The sequence below is a fragment of the Bubalus kerabau genome, chromosome 6, assembly GCF_029407905.1.
Source record: "Bubalus kerabau isolate K-KA32 ecotype Philippines breed swamp buffalo chromosome 6, PCC_UOA_SB_1v2, whole genome shotgun sequence".
NCBI classification, from domain to species: Eukaryota; Metazoa; Chordata; class Mammalia; order Artiodactyla; family Bovidae; genus Bubalus; species Bubalus kerabau.
Genome location: NC_073629.1, coordinates 50,903,515 through 50,918,339, shown reverse-complemented (window position 1 = coordinate 50,918,339; position 14,825 = coordinate 50,903,515). Strand labels below are relative to the sequence as shown.

Here is a 14,825-nt window from a genome sequence, read left to right as displayed (position 1 = left end):
ACTTTTTGAAGAGAAATTAATTGTTCTAAGTGTGGAGTTCTGTTCAGAAATTTTGGAAGAAGAAAAATGCTAATTTAGGAAATAAGACTTTATGTACAGTTGGGGAATTGTGTAAACAGTATGGTTGAGGATAATCTCTATTGTGAACGGTAGATTATTTTACTTTTGAAGGGAAAGCACACCATTTTTTTTAAGGGAGAGGAGAGGTGGATAGCAATGTTAGGTGATATAAATAGAAAAATGTTGGAAAGAGAAAAGTGTTTAGTCAATGCTTAACAGCCTTTTCACTTCAGCATTTAAATATTGGCCATAATCCACTTAGAAGAGGGTATTTGTATGCTCCAGCTGGACTCAGAGAACTGCGGCAAACAATTTAGCAAGAGTGGTGGCTGGACAGTCAGGAAGGCTCAGGATATTTACCTCAAACCCAGGAGGAAGTACAGCTAGGCAGGAACAAAGATTAAAGCGGAAGAGACTGGGACACCTGAGCAGGCCCTATAATAGGGGAGGAGTTTCAAATGCTGACTAGTCAGTGGGAGAACTTAAAAACACTCAGCTGTCAAGACACTCTGAGGAGTGCTCTACTACTAGTGACTGGATTGAACTGTGTGTGTGTGTGTGTGTTTGTGTATGTGTGTGATTAGGAGACAAGTAATTAATGCTCAAGCATTCGTGAGGAAGTTGCTGAGCGTATTTTGATGTCTAATAGCAACAAGTCAAACTGACCGCGGTTAATGATTACTCAGAAAGGCCGGGAAGTAACTCCACAGAGAAAAAAGGAAATGGTGGCCCTGCATCCAAGGTTGCGATATTCTAAGTGAAAGATATCCGAAGTTCGGAATAGGTTCTTTGAGCTACCGGTTAGGAATCTGACTCTTATCCAACCCCCATGCGCGAGGTACCCATTCCAGAAAAGGGGCAAGCTCAGTTCTCTTTTCCTGCAGGTGACACACCTCTGGTCACATTTTCCATTATCTTCCATCTCCTGTCCCGGGTCTCCTGCATTGCAGGCGGATTCTTTCCTAACCGAGCTATCAGGGAAGACCCCTATCATCATAACAATCCCAAATGAATGCTGAAAGATCTACTTCTTTTTATGATTTCCTGGCAGAACTTACAGAAATATTATTAAAAGCAGAATCAGAGGCACAGTTGCATTTATATTTGACATTGTACACGTTTTAGTGATTCCCAAGATCACCTTAACCATTAAGACTTTTTTTCCTTATAAATAAAATACAACTCTCCACAATCTAAACCCAAGGATTTGGATGAGGTTTCCTTGTCTGGGTTTCTCCCAAGCGGAGGAGGCAAGAGGCAGTAAAGACCCGCCTCATTTAAGGGGACACAGGGCAGAGAAGGGCGGTGGGCGACTTTTCCTTCTCTCCCTTTCCTTTTTGGAGACAGATATTCGAGTGGCTCTGGCGGCGGTGGGACAGTCCGAGCCCGGAGGTAGGGGAAACAGAGACTGGGCGGGAAGGAAGAGTTGTGCGAACCGTAGACCCTCCAGTCAGAGTGGACCCTGCCCTCCTTGGCGGGCAAGCACCGGTCCGCCCAGATCCCAGGGTGCATCGCGCCCCGCCCCCTCCCCTCTCTGCGTCCCGCCTCCCCTCGGCCCTGGCCCCCTCCCAGCCGGCTCCGGGAGGCGGGGACGCGGCGTCGGCGGAGGCTCCGCCAGTCGCGTCTTTCTCACTCACTGGGGAACCCGGCGGTGGCGGCACCTTTGGAGGCTGAGCAGCCGAGCCGCGAGCCCGCCAGTGGGAGGTCGGGCAGACTGACGGCAGAGCCGACGGACGGACGAACAGCGGGCAGCCAGGCGGCTCGAGTCGCCTCAGGATCCACCATGAGCTGGGGCACGGAGCTGTGGGTGAGTCGGGGAGAGAGGCGCCCCGCGCGGACCCTGGCCCCGGAGAGACTCGGGCTGAGCAGGCGTCGGCGACCGGAGCGCGTCGGGCGGTCCCCGGCGCTGGCAGAGGGTGGGGGTACTGCTGTTCTTTGTGTGCGAACCCCTCTTCCCTGTAGGCAGGGCTTGAGAGGCTGCTGGTCCGCGCTCCCGCCCCTGCCGCGGCGGTGGGGCTGAGGGCAGCGAATTGGACGGCCGGGGGAGCTGCCCGCCGGTTGCCGCGTCCGCCGCCATCCTCTGGGTTTCTCTCTCTTCTCCTCCGCCTTCACTTTCCGGACGCCTGGCTCCGTGCCGGGCCGCGCTTCTCTGCCTTTGTACCTCCCCTCCCAGAGGCGGGGGAGGGGGCCCATTGTCCCAAAGGGGCGCTGTTCGCGGGCGGGGAGGGGGCTCGCCGCGGCCCAGAGCCCGGGCGAGGGTCCCTGGGGCGAGGGCGTCTCCGGACCTGGGCGACGCAGGGAGCCGCGAGGCACCGCCCGCCGCCGTAGCCCCAGGTAGGGGGAGCCGGGCGGCTTTGTTCGGAGTCCGGCCTCTGGCCAGCCAGGCCCAGCCCACACGCCCATTTCCCTCTCCGTGTCTCGTTGCTCTGACCGGAGTGGCTTCGGGGACTCTAGCTGGGCCACGTCTGGCTGCTATCTTGAGCCAGGGGGGTGGCTTTTGTGATCTGAATTAAATTGAGTGATCGATGGGGAACCCAGTTTTCCCCAAATCGTGCGGCTTCCCGATTGCTTTACTTCCCTTCCGTTGTTCTTTATTCTCACTCCTCCTCTCGCTTTTCTTTCTTTTTCCTACTTGCCTTTCTTGGGCGCTGAAGATTCTAGACAATGCCCAGTGTCAGGCCAGGTGAGGGTGGACTGTAATAGGTCAGAGAATTGGCTCGTGACGCCTCCACGGGAAGGGTGGAGGTGTGGCGGGCAGTGATTTCTCAGGTGCCGCGGAGGGACGAATGTGGGGGCGCTGTCCCGAGATCCTCCTGATTTCAGCCATTCCGCCTTTTTATCCCACCTGTGCATGTTTTCCTTGCCTTTTGTTAACCAGGATCTCCTGCAAGAGAAAGAAGTTTTTTGTCTCCATGCATCCAGTTAGGGTGGCAGTGAAGGCAGATCGGTTAATTGAAGGGCACAGTGTTTTTATGCTTCGCGTTTTACTCACAGTTGGGAATCTTAGAATTGAACTTTAGAGTTCATCTAGTTGATGAACTTAAGCCAGCCCAAAAATCTGCAACATTCTAGGCAAGTGTTTGCCCATTCTGTAAACACACCGCCCAAGAGAAAATACCCCAGGGGCCCTTCCATTTACGTTCTTAGATAGAATTAATTATACTTGTTTTGGGGAGGATTGTGTAGTAAATTATGTGAGCTTTAATTTTTTACTTGGTTAGAGTCTCAGGCATTATTGATCTCTTCCATTGACATAGGACATTCTGTAATTGATTATAGTTTGTCCTAATTAAAGGAGATGAACATGTTTTATTTTCCAATTTTATAATTAGAAAATATTTTTATTTTTACACGCTTATATGATCCACGTTTCAGAGGAAGGAAGAATGTAAGCAGAATACTTTAAAAAGTATATAACTAATAAAATAGTGGAGGAATATTGTTTAGATTTAATTTAGACTGGAAAAAATTGCTTTGTATAACACTATTGAAAGCAATTTTAAGGAGAAACAAAATATTTTCGAGAAGACTAAAATGTGATCTTTAAAAATACTTTAATTTAAAAATATAATACAGTCAGAAGCAGTTACCTGTCTCCTAATTCAGTGATTTACGTTCAGCGTTTGAGTAGTTTTTTAGCAATTTAAAAAGGTGAATCATAGAGGAGGTGGGAATTTCTGTTATATCTAAAAATTATTTTGTATCCTTTTGAAATAAAAAAATTTAATTTTTCTCTTAAAATTTCATATATCTCCAGGTTTTAACTTGTTTTTTAGTGGTTTGAGGGAAATACTAGGAATTAAATAACGTGGAATCAACTAATATCAACTGGATGCTTACACCTAAAGTAAGTATAAATTGGTATAGAGAACTGTTTGCACCAGAAGAGGCCTTAGAAAAATTTAAGTAGATTTCCTGGGTTTTTACAGTTATTTATTTATGTTTGGCTGTGCTGGGTCTTTGTTGCTGTCTCTAGTTGCGGAGAGCAGGGGCTTCTCTTTGCAGTGGCTTCACTTGTGGAGCTCTCGTTCTAGGGCATGTGGGCTTCAATAGTTGCGGCGTGCGTGTTCAAGTCGTAGCCGACTCTTTTCAACCCTGTGGACTGTAGCCTGCCAGGCTCCTCTGTCCATAGAATTTCCCAGCAAGAATACTGGAGTGGGTTGCCATTTCTTTTTCCAGGACTGCTTCTGACCCAGGGATCGAACCTGTTTCTTTACCAGGGACTCACCTGGGAAGCCCCAGGTTTGAGCAAAATTAATGTCAGGGAAACATTAATAAAAGAATGTAATTCCATGGTTGACCCATATTCACAATGATTTAATGATAAAGAAGCTATTTGAAGCATTCGTACTTGAATTCCTAGTCTGGTAAAGAAATTTGGATTCCTTCTGTCACCGCACCCTTATCCCTACTCTGCCAATCCTGTGTGCTTGGCAAAGCATGCACTAGATTGACTCAGACTCTAGTACCTCAGAGTTAGGCACAAATGGTTTTAGTTGTGGCAGGTGGGCTCAGTATTGCTGTTCTCTGGCTGTTGTGGAGCATGGGCTTAGTTGCTCTGCTGCATGTGGGATCTTGGTGAATCAGGGATTGAACCTGTGTCCTGCATTGACAAGGCGTAGATTTTCTGTTGTTGTTTTTATTTATTTATTTTTACAAATCTCAGTTTTGAATAAGGATATTGTGGTTCGATATGATTGTAACAAACACCTGCTCTTGCCATTGAGGAATTTGAGGCTGGGAAAATTCTATTGAAAATTTGAATTGAGAAACCAGTTCTTAATATTATTTTCATCTGTAGGATCACATTATTGTCCCAAAGTTAAACCTCACTGAGAACACACTGTTAACAAAAGAAAATATGATAAAGCAGTTATGCACTCAAACTTGTTTATTTCTTATAATATTCATTGGAGTTTATTGCTATCTTAAGTCTTACGTTAAACTTGAGAATAAAGTTATAAAATTAAACCATTCTAATACTGACTCGGGGGTACAGAACTAATAGTAATAGGCTAAATTGGTTGTGTCAGATATTTGTTTGGGGATATAAGTTAACTGGTAATAAATTGTACTTTAAGAGATTTCTTGTGTTCCAAATGGGCGTTTAAATAAGGTAGTGAATATATGCTAGGGACTCAGTTCTGGGTTCTGTGTTCTGGGTGGTATCACTCAAAGAGGTGACATTCATTTCTTCAGGATGCATTGTTTATTGTGTTGATTTCTTTATTACCATAGGAAGAATGGTAGACAGAGAAGTCTAAATATGAATTAATAATTTTGCAAAGCATAGATTTTGTAATGATTAGCCCTTTTTACAAATAAGGAAATTGGAAATTGGAGAAGTCCTATCTTTTATTTATTAGGTGATAGCTTTTTAGTCTTTTGAGGAGCAAGTTAAAGGTCAATGAGGAAAAAAAATCAGTTTATGTATGGATTGTGAGTGTATATATAGATAGAAAAAAATGTTTGCATAGGTCACATTCATATCCTGATTTATTAAAAAATTTGCTCTCTCCTCATTAGGGAAATGAGGGAACTAGTTTGGAAATTAGGAAGTAGGTTCAAATGTCTGACTTAATTTATAGGGATACATAAACCTTTTTTGTGCCTTAGTTTCCTGGTCTATGATTTTTGGCCCTTAGTTTTCAGAGTGTATAATTTGAAAGCCATCATTATTTTCATCATATTTCTAGCTAGGTGCATATGACAAAGCTCATGATATCTTTTTGGAAGAAATTTAAAAATGTGCATTGGTTGATAGATTCAGTGAATTCTTTATTTTACACTTCTAGTCTTTACCCTTTAATACTTCCTATCTTTGGTAGCACTTCTGTACTAACACTTATATTGTAAACGTGTAAAACTAAGCTTTTGAGTCCTTGAGTGTAGGGACTGGGTTAATCTTTTTGTTTTCACTAATACAGTGACTGTTGGTGATCATACATGTTTGCCCACTTGAATTAATAGTTCATTGCATTACCCAGAGTATTGATTGCTGGTGTTGCTAAGTCACTTCAGTCGTGTCCGACTCTGTGTGACCCCATAGACGGCAGCCCACCAGGCTCCGCTGTTCCTGGGATTCTCCAGGCAAGAACACTGGAGTGGGTTGCCATTTCCTTCTCCAATGCATGAACGTGAAAAGTGAAAGTGAAGTCGCTCAGTTGTGTCCGACCCTCAGCGACCCCATGGACTGCAGCCTACCAGGCCCCTCCGTCCATGGGATTTTCCAGGCAGGAGTACTGGAGTGGGGTGCCATTGCCTTCTCCGAGAGTATTGATTACTGATTAATAATTAGATCCCTGAGGAAACTTTTATGGTTCCGAAAGCCTTAGTTAGGTGATGATAAATTTAGGTGGTCTAGTTATTAACAATTGAAGAAGGTCTACATGATCTGAAGCCAAAATGATGAACTCAAGTTGTAGTATTTGGGTTAATAGTTTTTACAGATTGGGAAAAAACTGACCTCTAAAGGTAGTTCTTGTAAATTCACCTGATGATGTGACTGCCAAAATAGCCAATGAAATGGTAACTCGACTTGCTGTGGTGATCATTTTTAAATGTTTAGAAATACTGAATTATTATGTTATATAATGAACTAACATAGTGTTGTAGATAAGTTACACTTAGAAAACAAACTCACAGAGATTCGTGGTGAGGGTAGGGGAGGAGAGGAAGGAAATTGGATGAAGACAGTCCAAAGGTATAAACTTCTAGTTTTAAGTACTAGGGATATAATGTACAATGTGGTAAATATAATTAACAGTATTGTATATTCTATATGAAGGTCTCTAGTGGCTCAGTGGTAAAGAATCTGCCTGCCAATGCAGGAAACGTGGGTTCAGTCCCTAGGTTGGGAAGATCCCCCAGAGAAGGAAATGACAACCTACTCCAGTATTCTTGCCTGGGAAATCCCATGGACAGAAATGCCTGGAGAGCTACAGTCCTTGGGGTTGCAAAAGAGTCGGACACGACTTAACAACTAAACAACAATGTTATATAGGAAGGTTGTTGAGAGAGTAAATCCTAAGGGTTAAATTTTTTTAGTTCTTTAATTTTGTATCTGTATGGGATGATGTTCATTGAACTTATTGTGGTAATCATTTTGTGATCTATGTAAGTCAAATCATTATGCTGTACCTTAAACTTATATAGTGATGCATGTCAGTTATATCACAGAAGAACTGGAAGAGGGAGAGAAAAACCCAAATAGCTGATGAAATCGTAGACCACATGTAGATTTTTATAGCTCAAAGGAGTTTGGTCCCATTGTAGTCTATAGCGTTTAGACCAAATCTTGGTTTTACTTAAGATTTTTTTAGAATATACTTATTTAGAGATGGCTGACAAAGAAAAGTCCTAATCTTGTGAGCTGCGTTGTTTTTTCAAAGGCCATGAAAGTACTGTAGAAATTTGGTTTAAAAAATGAAATAATGATTGAGTGTCTATTATGGGGAAACACGTAGCCCACCAGGCTCCTCTGTCCATAGGGATTCTCCAGGCAAGAATATTGGAGTGGGTTACCGTGCCCTCCTCCAGGGGATCTTCCCAACCCAGGGATTGAACCCAGGTCTCCAGCATTGCAGGTGGATTTTTACCGTCTGAGCCACCAGGGAAATGCGATGTATGGTAAGATTTATTAAGGCTTATAATGTCAGACTTATGAATTAGAGTCATTTTGAGGTGATACTACTTTCCTAATTCTAGAATATTCCCGTATATTGATATCACTGTTCAGAATAGCCTCTGTTGACCAGTTCCTCCTAAGCCCCTCCCTCTAGAGTATACATTCTGGATATTACCTTTCTTATGGGACTACCCCCTTATATTTATTTCTTGCATATGAAAATAGTAATGGTATAAATGTCTTACATTACCTTTTTTTGGGTAGAAATTGTTGTGTTCAACATTGTATAACTGTTGTTACTAATTAAGGAGGGCGACAGTCAATCCAGACTCTTATTTATGCTGCTATTCTCTCCTAACAATAATAAGGTGGAGGCTGGAGAGTAAGCCTGTCTCCTCTTCATTGCTACTTCCTTAAACCACTCATTTCCACTCCCCTCCCTTTTATCTTAAAAAAAAGAAAAGCACTCTCTTCTTCCCCCAATCTATAAAGTGTAGGTTTGGCTGGAAACTTTAAAAGCCTGTTCTGCTTATTTTTTCTTATCAGCCCCTGTGTGCAGGCAGAAAATAGGACAAGAGAACAATAATGGTTTGTAATAATGGAGCATCTTCTGTGTGTACTCACAAATAGTATCTTATTTCATAACCTTCAACTTTAAACATTTGCATCTGACTAGCAAAAAATGAAAAAATCCTCTTTTTGAGGAACATAGTCATATTTGCTGCATATTAAAAACTAGTAGGAAAATATTATATAAAATGTTTTTGTTTTATAGGAAACAAACTTGTTCCATATATTAGCAATGTTCGTATAAGTTCTTGATAGAGAACTAGTCAGATTTAAATAGTACCTTGTGAAATATGTGCAATATTTGTATATATTTGTTGCATGTTGAAAAATAAAAATGTATAGAATCAGATTTTCCTATTTTTGGCACACCATTATTTTGTTGTTTCTGGACCATAAAAGTCATCTGTTTTGTTCCTTTTGTATTCTTGCTGTATTCTGAATTTGTAGAAAAGGAATAGGTATGTAATAAGCATTGAAATATTTGTTGAATGAGGGAATTAGTGAATTGCTAAGAACTCTATCATCAAATCATGTCAAAACGAAGGTTATTTTAGTGCTTTTTCCCTCCGACATGTATATTTCTCTTATTTTTGTTTAATACTAGGGGCCCTTTTTATAATTTGAAATTTAATTCTGTTTTTTCATATGAAGTTTCTCAGTTAAGTTAGGTGTTGAATTCTCATTTCCTTGATTATTTGAGTACAAATGATTATCTTATATATAGCCTATTTGACGGCCCTTTGGATTCTAAAAATGAGAACAATGTCTGTTACATGCTTTGACTATTAATGGGTCATTATGTATGAATAATTTGAATTTAAGTGGTCTAAGAGTTAAATGAATTAGGAAAACATAAAAGATTGATTTTCAGAGTAGAGAAATTATAAGGTGATTCTGATAGATTTTTAAAAAAATGTTAATGGTGGCTAGTTGAGATTTTTTTCCATTATAAATAATAAAAATAAAAATCATTGCAACTGCTATGGTAAGTAGCTTTTATATAAACAAAGAAACCATTGCTTTTGGATAATTTTCTGGACTTAGACCATCTAAGATGTTAGATGTTGACTTTAGACCAACATTCTTTACTATTAACATTTACTAGTAACAATGTCACCTCTCTCCAGTACTCTTGCCTGGAAAATCCCATGGACGGAGGAGCCTGGTAGGCTGCAGTCCATGGGGTCGCGGGGAGTCGGACACGACTGAGCGACTTCACTTTCACTTTTCACTTCCATGCATTGGAGAAGGAAATGGCACCCCACTCCAGTGTTCTTGCCTGGAGAATCTCAGGGACAGGGGAGCCTGGTGGGCTACTGTCTATGGGTCACACAGGGTCGGACACGACTGAAGCGACTTAGCAGCAGCAGCAGCAGCAAATAGTAAAGAATGTTACTGCTGCTGCTAAGTCGCTTCAGTCGTGTCCGACCCTGTGCAACCCCAGAGACGGCAGCCCACCAGGCTCCCCGGTCCCTGGGATTCTCCAGGCAAGAACACTGGAGTGGGTTGCCATTTCCTTCTCCAATGCATGGAAGTGAAAAGTGAAAGTGAAGTCGCTCAGTCGTGTCCGACTCTTGGCACCCCATGGACTGTAGCCCACCAAGCTCCTCCGTCTATGGGATTTTCCAGGCAAGAGTACCGGAGTGGGTTGCCATTGCCTTCTCCATTACTGTTTGAAAAGACTGAATACAATGAATATTTGTTAACTTTTTTTAATATGAAAATTTTATTTCATTTTCATGTAAACACTTCATTACAATATAACATTCATAAAGTATAGTTTTTACATGTATCTTAAGATTTTAAAAAATAGAATGAATGCACTCTTTCATGTCACTCCCACCAAGAGCAAGATACAGAAGTCTCGCTTATGCCATCCCCACTAAATATCTCCCAAAGGCAGTCATTATTCTGACTTGAATTGCCATTGATTAGTTTTGTAGATTTTTTTAACCTCACAAAAATGATATGATATGTACTGTTTTCCATCTGACTTCTTCCATTTAACATGGACTCTGTGAGAATCATCCTTTTCTGATTAGTTTATAGTGTCCCATTTTATGTATAAGCTTTGTATTTTCTTCTGCCATGTGCCTGGGGTCTCTCCTAGTCTGTTGTTCAGTTGCTCGGTCATATCCAACTGTTTGCGACCCCATGGACTGCAGCACGCCAGGCTTCCCTGTCCTTCACCATCTCCTATAGCTTGCTCAGACTCATGTCCATTGAATCAGAGATGCCATCCAACCATCTGGTCCTCTGTCATCCCCTTCTCTTGCCTTCAATCTTTCCCGTCATCAGGGTCTTTTCTAATGAGTCGGCTCTTCTCATCAAGTGGCCAAAGTATTGGAGCTTCAGTTTCAGCATCAGTCCTTCCAGTGAATATTAAGACTTGGTTTCCTTTAGGATTAACTGGTTTGATCTTGCAGTTCAAGGGACTTTGAAGAGTCTTCTCCAACATCACAGTTCAAAAGAATCAATAAACTCTTAAGCACTCAGCCTTCTTTATAGTCCACCTCTCGCATCCATACATGACTACTGGAAAAACCATAGCTTTGACTACAGGGACCTTTGTTGGAAAGTAGTGTCTCTGCTTTTTAATACTCTGGGACCACCTTAAACCAAGTTCAGGGCTTGAAATTCCTTTGTGTTGCTGTCGGATTTTGATTTTTGTCTCCATATCTCTCGTAAGGTTCAGTTCAGTCTAGTCACCCAGTCGTGTCTGACTCTTTGTGACCCATGAATCGCAGCATGCCAGGCCTCCCTGTCCATCACCAACTCCCGGAATTTACCCAAACTCATGTCCATCGAGTCGGTGATGCCATCCAGCCATCTCATCCTCTGTTGTCCCCTTCTCCTCCTGCCCCCAATCCCTCCCAGCATCAGAGTCTTTTCCAATCAGTCAACTCTTCGAATGAGGTGGCCAAAGTACTGGAGTTTCAGCTTTAGCATCATTCCTTCTAAAGAACACCCAGGACTAATCTCCTTTAGAATGGACTGCTTGGATCTCCTTGCAGTCCAAGGGACTCTCAAGAGTCTTCTCCAACATCACAGTTCAAAAGCATCAATTCTTCAGCGCTCAGCTTTCTTCACAGGCCAACTCTCACATCCATACATGACCACAGGAAAAACCATAGCCTTGACTAGACGGACCTTTGTTGGCAAAGTAATGTCTCTGCTTTTCAATATGCTATCTAGGTTGGTCATAACTTTCCTTCCAAGGAGTAAGCATCTTTTAATTTCATGGCTGCAGTCACCATCTACAGTGATTTTGGAGCCCCCCAAAATAAAGTCTGACAGTGTTTCCACTGTTTCCCCATCTATTTCCCATGAAGTGATGGGACCAGATGCCATGATCTTAGTTTTCTGAATGTTGAGCTTTAAGCCAACTTTTTCACTCTCCTCTTTCACTTTCATCAAGAGGCTTTTGAGTTCCTCTTCACTTTCTGCCATAAGGGTAGTGTCATCTGCATATCTGAGGTTATTGATATTTCTCCCAACATTTCTTGTAATGTTACTAAAACAAAAATCCTGATTTTCAGGATTGGCAAATATCCTTAAGGCAAAATAGGTGGTATGTGCCTTTTTCCCTTTCTGGATTCTAATTTTACTTCACTTGTGACTTTGTAATTCCTTATTATCTTGACTTGTCTTGGTGCTTTAAAATTTTTGAAATACATTTTATCCATATTTTAAAGTTTTTATTCAGTGAAATAGTCATAGATGCTTCAAATAACTAAGCCTGCCACTATTGGAAACTGGAAATTCTTAGGTTGAGTTTTTAATTTTTGCTATTACATTTTTAATTTCCAAGAGCTACTTTTTGTTGTTTTTTTCTTGTTTTCTGAATTTTTTTTTTTTTTGCCACACTGTGCAGCTTGTGGTACTTTAGATTCCAAATCAGGGTTAGAACTTAGGCCATGGCAGTGAAAGCACCAAATCCTAACTGCTAGACCACCAGGGGACTCCCCTGAATGTACTTTTAAAATAGCATCTTCTCCTTGCATCTTGGAGCAATATCTTAACTTAGTTATTTGTGAATATTAAAAATAGGTTTTTGTTTTATTGTGTTTAGTTTTATTATTCTTGCATAATATCCAAAGCTTCCGTATTGCTTTTTTCCCCCTTTTTTTGGTTGCTGCCTGCGGGCTTTCTCTAGTTGCAGAGAGCAGAGGCTACTCTCTAGTTGGAGTGTGCGGGCTGGGCTTCTCATTGCGGTGGCTTCTTTTTGCAGAGCATGGGCTCTAGGGCTCGTGGCCTTCGGTAGCCGTGGCCTGTGGGCTCGATAGTTGCAGTTGCTGGCTTCAGAGCAGACTCAGTAGTTGTGGCACATGGGCGTAGTTGCCCTGCGGTGTGTGGGATCTTATTGGATCAGAGATCAAACCGGTGTCCCCTGCATTGCAAGGTGGATTCTTAACCAGTGGACCACCATGAAAGCCAGGGTTTCATTAACAGACTTACATATTTTGTGATCTTAGGACCCTGGAAAGATGTCTGTTAAGATTAGGACATACTGAGCTCTGATAATGCCCTAAGTTTAGGGTTTGGGCTGTTAAAAGTCTTTTAAGGGATTTTGTTTGATAGTTTACCTTGGGCTTGTTCAGATACTCTCTCTCTCTTCCAGTCCTGTTGTGACAGTGCAGGAGGTTAACTACAGTCTTTCTTTTGATGTCTTATTTATCATTGCTGTTGATGGTGTTGGGAGCCACAGCTTGATTTAATTCCTCTTTTTACTGGTAGGTGCTTAAATAGTTTGTCTTATATGACAAGAAATTTGGAGGTAGGCAGTCACTGGCATGGGTTTATAAACTTAACACTGTCAGTTAGCATCTGTGCAGCTGCTTTGGACTTTTCCTTAGGATTGCAATGAGTACATCGCAGTGGTTGTAGCTCCAACCATCATGTCTGCTATTAAGACCAAAAGAAAAAGAAAGGAAAAATAGAAAAAGAAAAGAGGAACATAAGCTATGTCTGCCTCTTTATCAGGAAGGCTTTCAGAAACCCTGCAGCAAACTTCCCCTTAGGTTTCACTGTCCAAAGTTGGGTAAATTGCCCCCTGGATAAAATTAGGATTTTATTAGAAAGAGTATAAGGCAACCCAAAACATAGAATTTATAGTCTCTGTCCCTAAGGAGTTAATGATGGCTTCATAGATACACATCTATATCCAGCTATGTATATATATTTGTAGATACATACATAGTTGAATAATAGCATGGGAGTTAATAAAAGGCAGCTGTGTAAGTGACAGCAGATATTTAGAGGTGAATTCTTAAGGGGTCTAACACAGCCCACCATCATTTTAAGAGACCTGGTGGGTGAAGGACTTAAATGTCTTCATTGCAGTCCAGTGGCTGCTGCTTGATCGGCACACTGTGCCCTGCTGACATCACTTGCTAGAACAGATGAATGTTTTGAGCAAGTATCAACAGTTGATGGGCAGGGCATAGTGAAATGACCTGTCCTCAGACTGAGTAAAGGCACTGCAGGGACTGAGGAAAGGGTGCTGAAGTAGGAGTCTACAAGTTTATTTGTGAGTGAAAAGTTTTCCTGGATCTTGGAAATAGTGAAGATCTCTGGTAATTTCCCACGTCTCTTGGTCACCTGGATACAATGCCAAACTGTAAAACTGTTTGCAGAGTAAAAGGCCATCAATCAGTGGGGTTAGTGGCAGTTACTTAAAAAAATTTTTTTTCTTGAAATTCATGTATTAGAATGGTACATTTGTTACAGTTAATGAACCAATATTGATGCATTATTATTAACTAAAGTGCTTAGTTTATTCAAATTTCTTTAGTTTTTACCTAATTTATTTTTCTGCTCCACGTTACATTTAGTTGCCATGTCTCCTTAGGCATTTCTTGTCTGTGACATTTTCTTGGACTTTCCTGTTTTTGGTCCGCTTGAGAGTTTAGAGGAGTACTGAAAGTGAAAGTTGACAGCCGAGTCCGAATCTTTGCGACCCCATGATTTGTAGCCCGACAGGCTCCTCTCTTTGGAGGGAGTTGTCATTCTCTTCTCCAGGGCATCTTCTCCACCCAGGAATCTGGGGGGTCTCCTGCATTTCAGGCAGCTTCTTTACCATCTGAGCTACCATTTTAGTCAGCTAAAATTGTAGGATGCCTTTCTTTGGGAATTTGCTTTTTTAGCCATGGTCAGACTGGAATTACTGGTTTTGGGGAGGATGATCATGTGCCATGTTCATAGGATGAAAGGGTATATATTATCAACAAGATTTATCATTGTTGATATTCATCTCAGTCTCCTGGCTGAAGTAGTGTTTGTCAGGTTTCTCCACTGTAAAGTGATTCCTCCCACCTTCCTTCTTGTACTCTTTGAAAGGAAGTCACTTTGGATCAATTCAGTCGCTCAGTCATGTCCGACTCTTTGCAACCCCATGAATTGCAGCACGCCAGGCTTCCTGTCCATCACCAACTTCCGGAGTTCATTCAAACTCATGTCCATAGAGTTGGTGATGCCATCCAGCCATCTCATCCTCTGTCGTCCCCTTCTCCTCCTGCCCCCAGTCCCTCCCAGCATCAGTCTTTTCCAATGAGTCAACTCTTCACAT

General features: G+C 41.9%; 1 protein-coding gene across 5 annotated transcripts in view; it reads left to right on the top strand.

Annotated features, from left to right (window-relative positions):
• Positions 1-1,530: 1,530 nt before the first annotated feature.
• The window catches only part of FNBP1L (formin binding protein 1 like), a 124,585-nt gene continuing 111,290 nt past the window's right edge, over positions 1,531-14,825 (top strand). The window contains exons 1-2 of one of the 5 annotated variants that reach the window (XM_055585086.1): positions 3,005-3,132; positions 3,818-3,907. In XM_055585086.1, coding sequence (XP_055441061.1) covers positions 3,893-3,907 — 15 coding nt within the window. In that variant the 5' untranslated portion in view covers positions 3,005-3,132; positions 3,818-3,892. Of the gene's footprint in view, positions 1,868-3,004; positions 3,133-3,817; positions 3,908-7,553; positions 7,690-14,825 lie in introns of those variants that run through there. The other 4 variants (XM_055585089.1, XM_055585090.1, XM_055585088.1 and 1 more) reach the window with 4 other exon arrangements.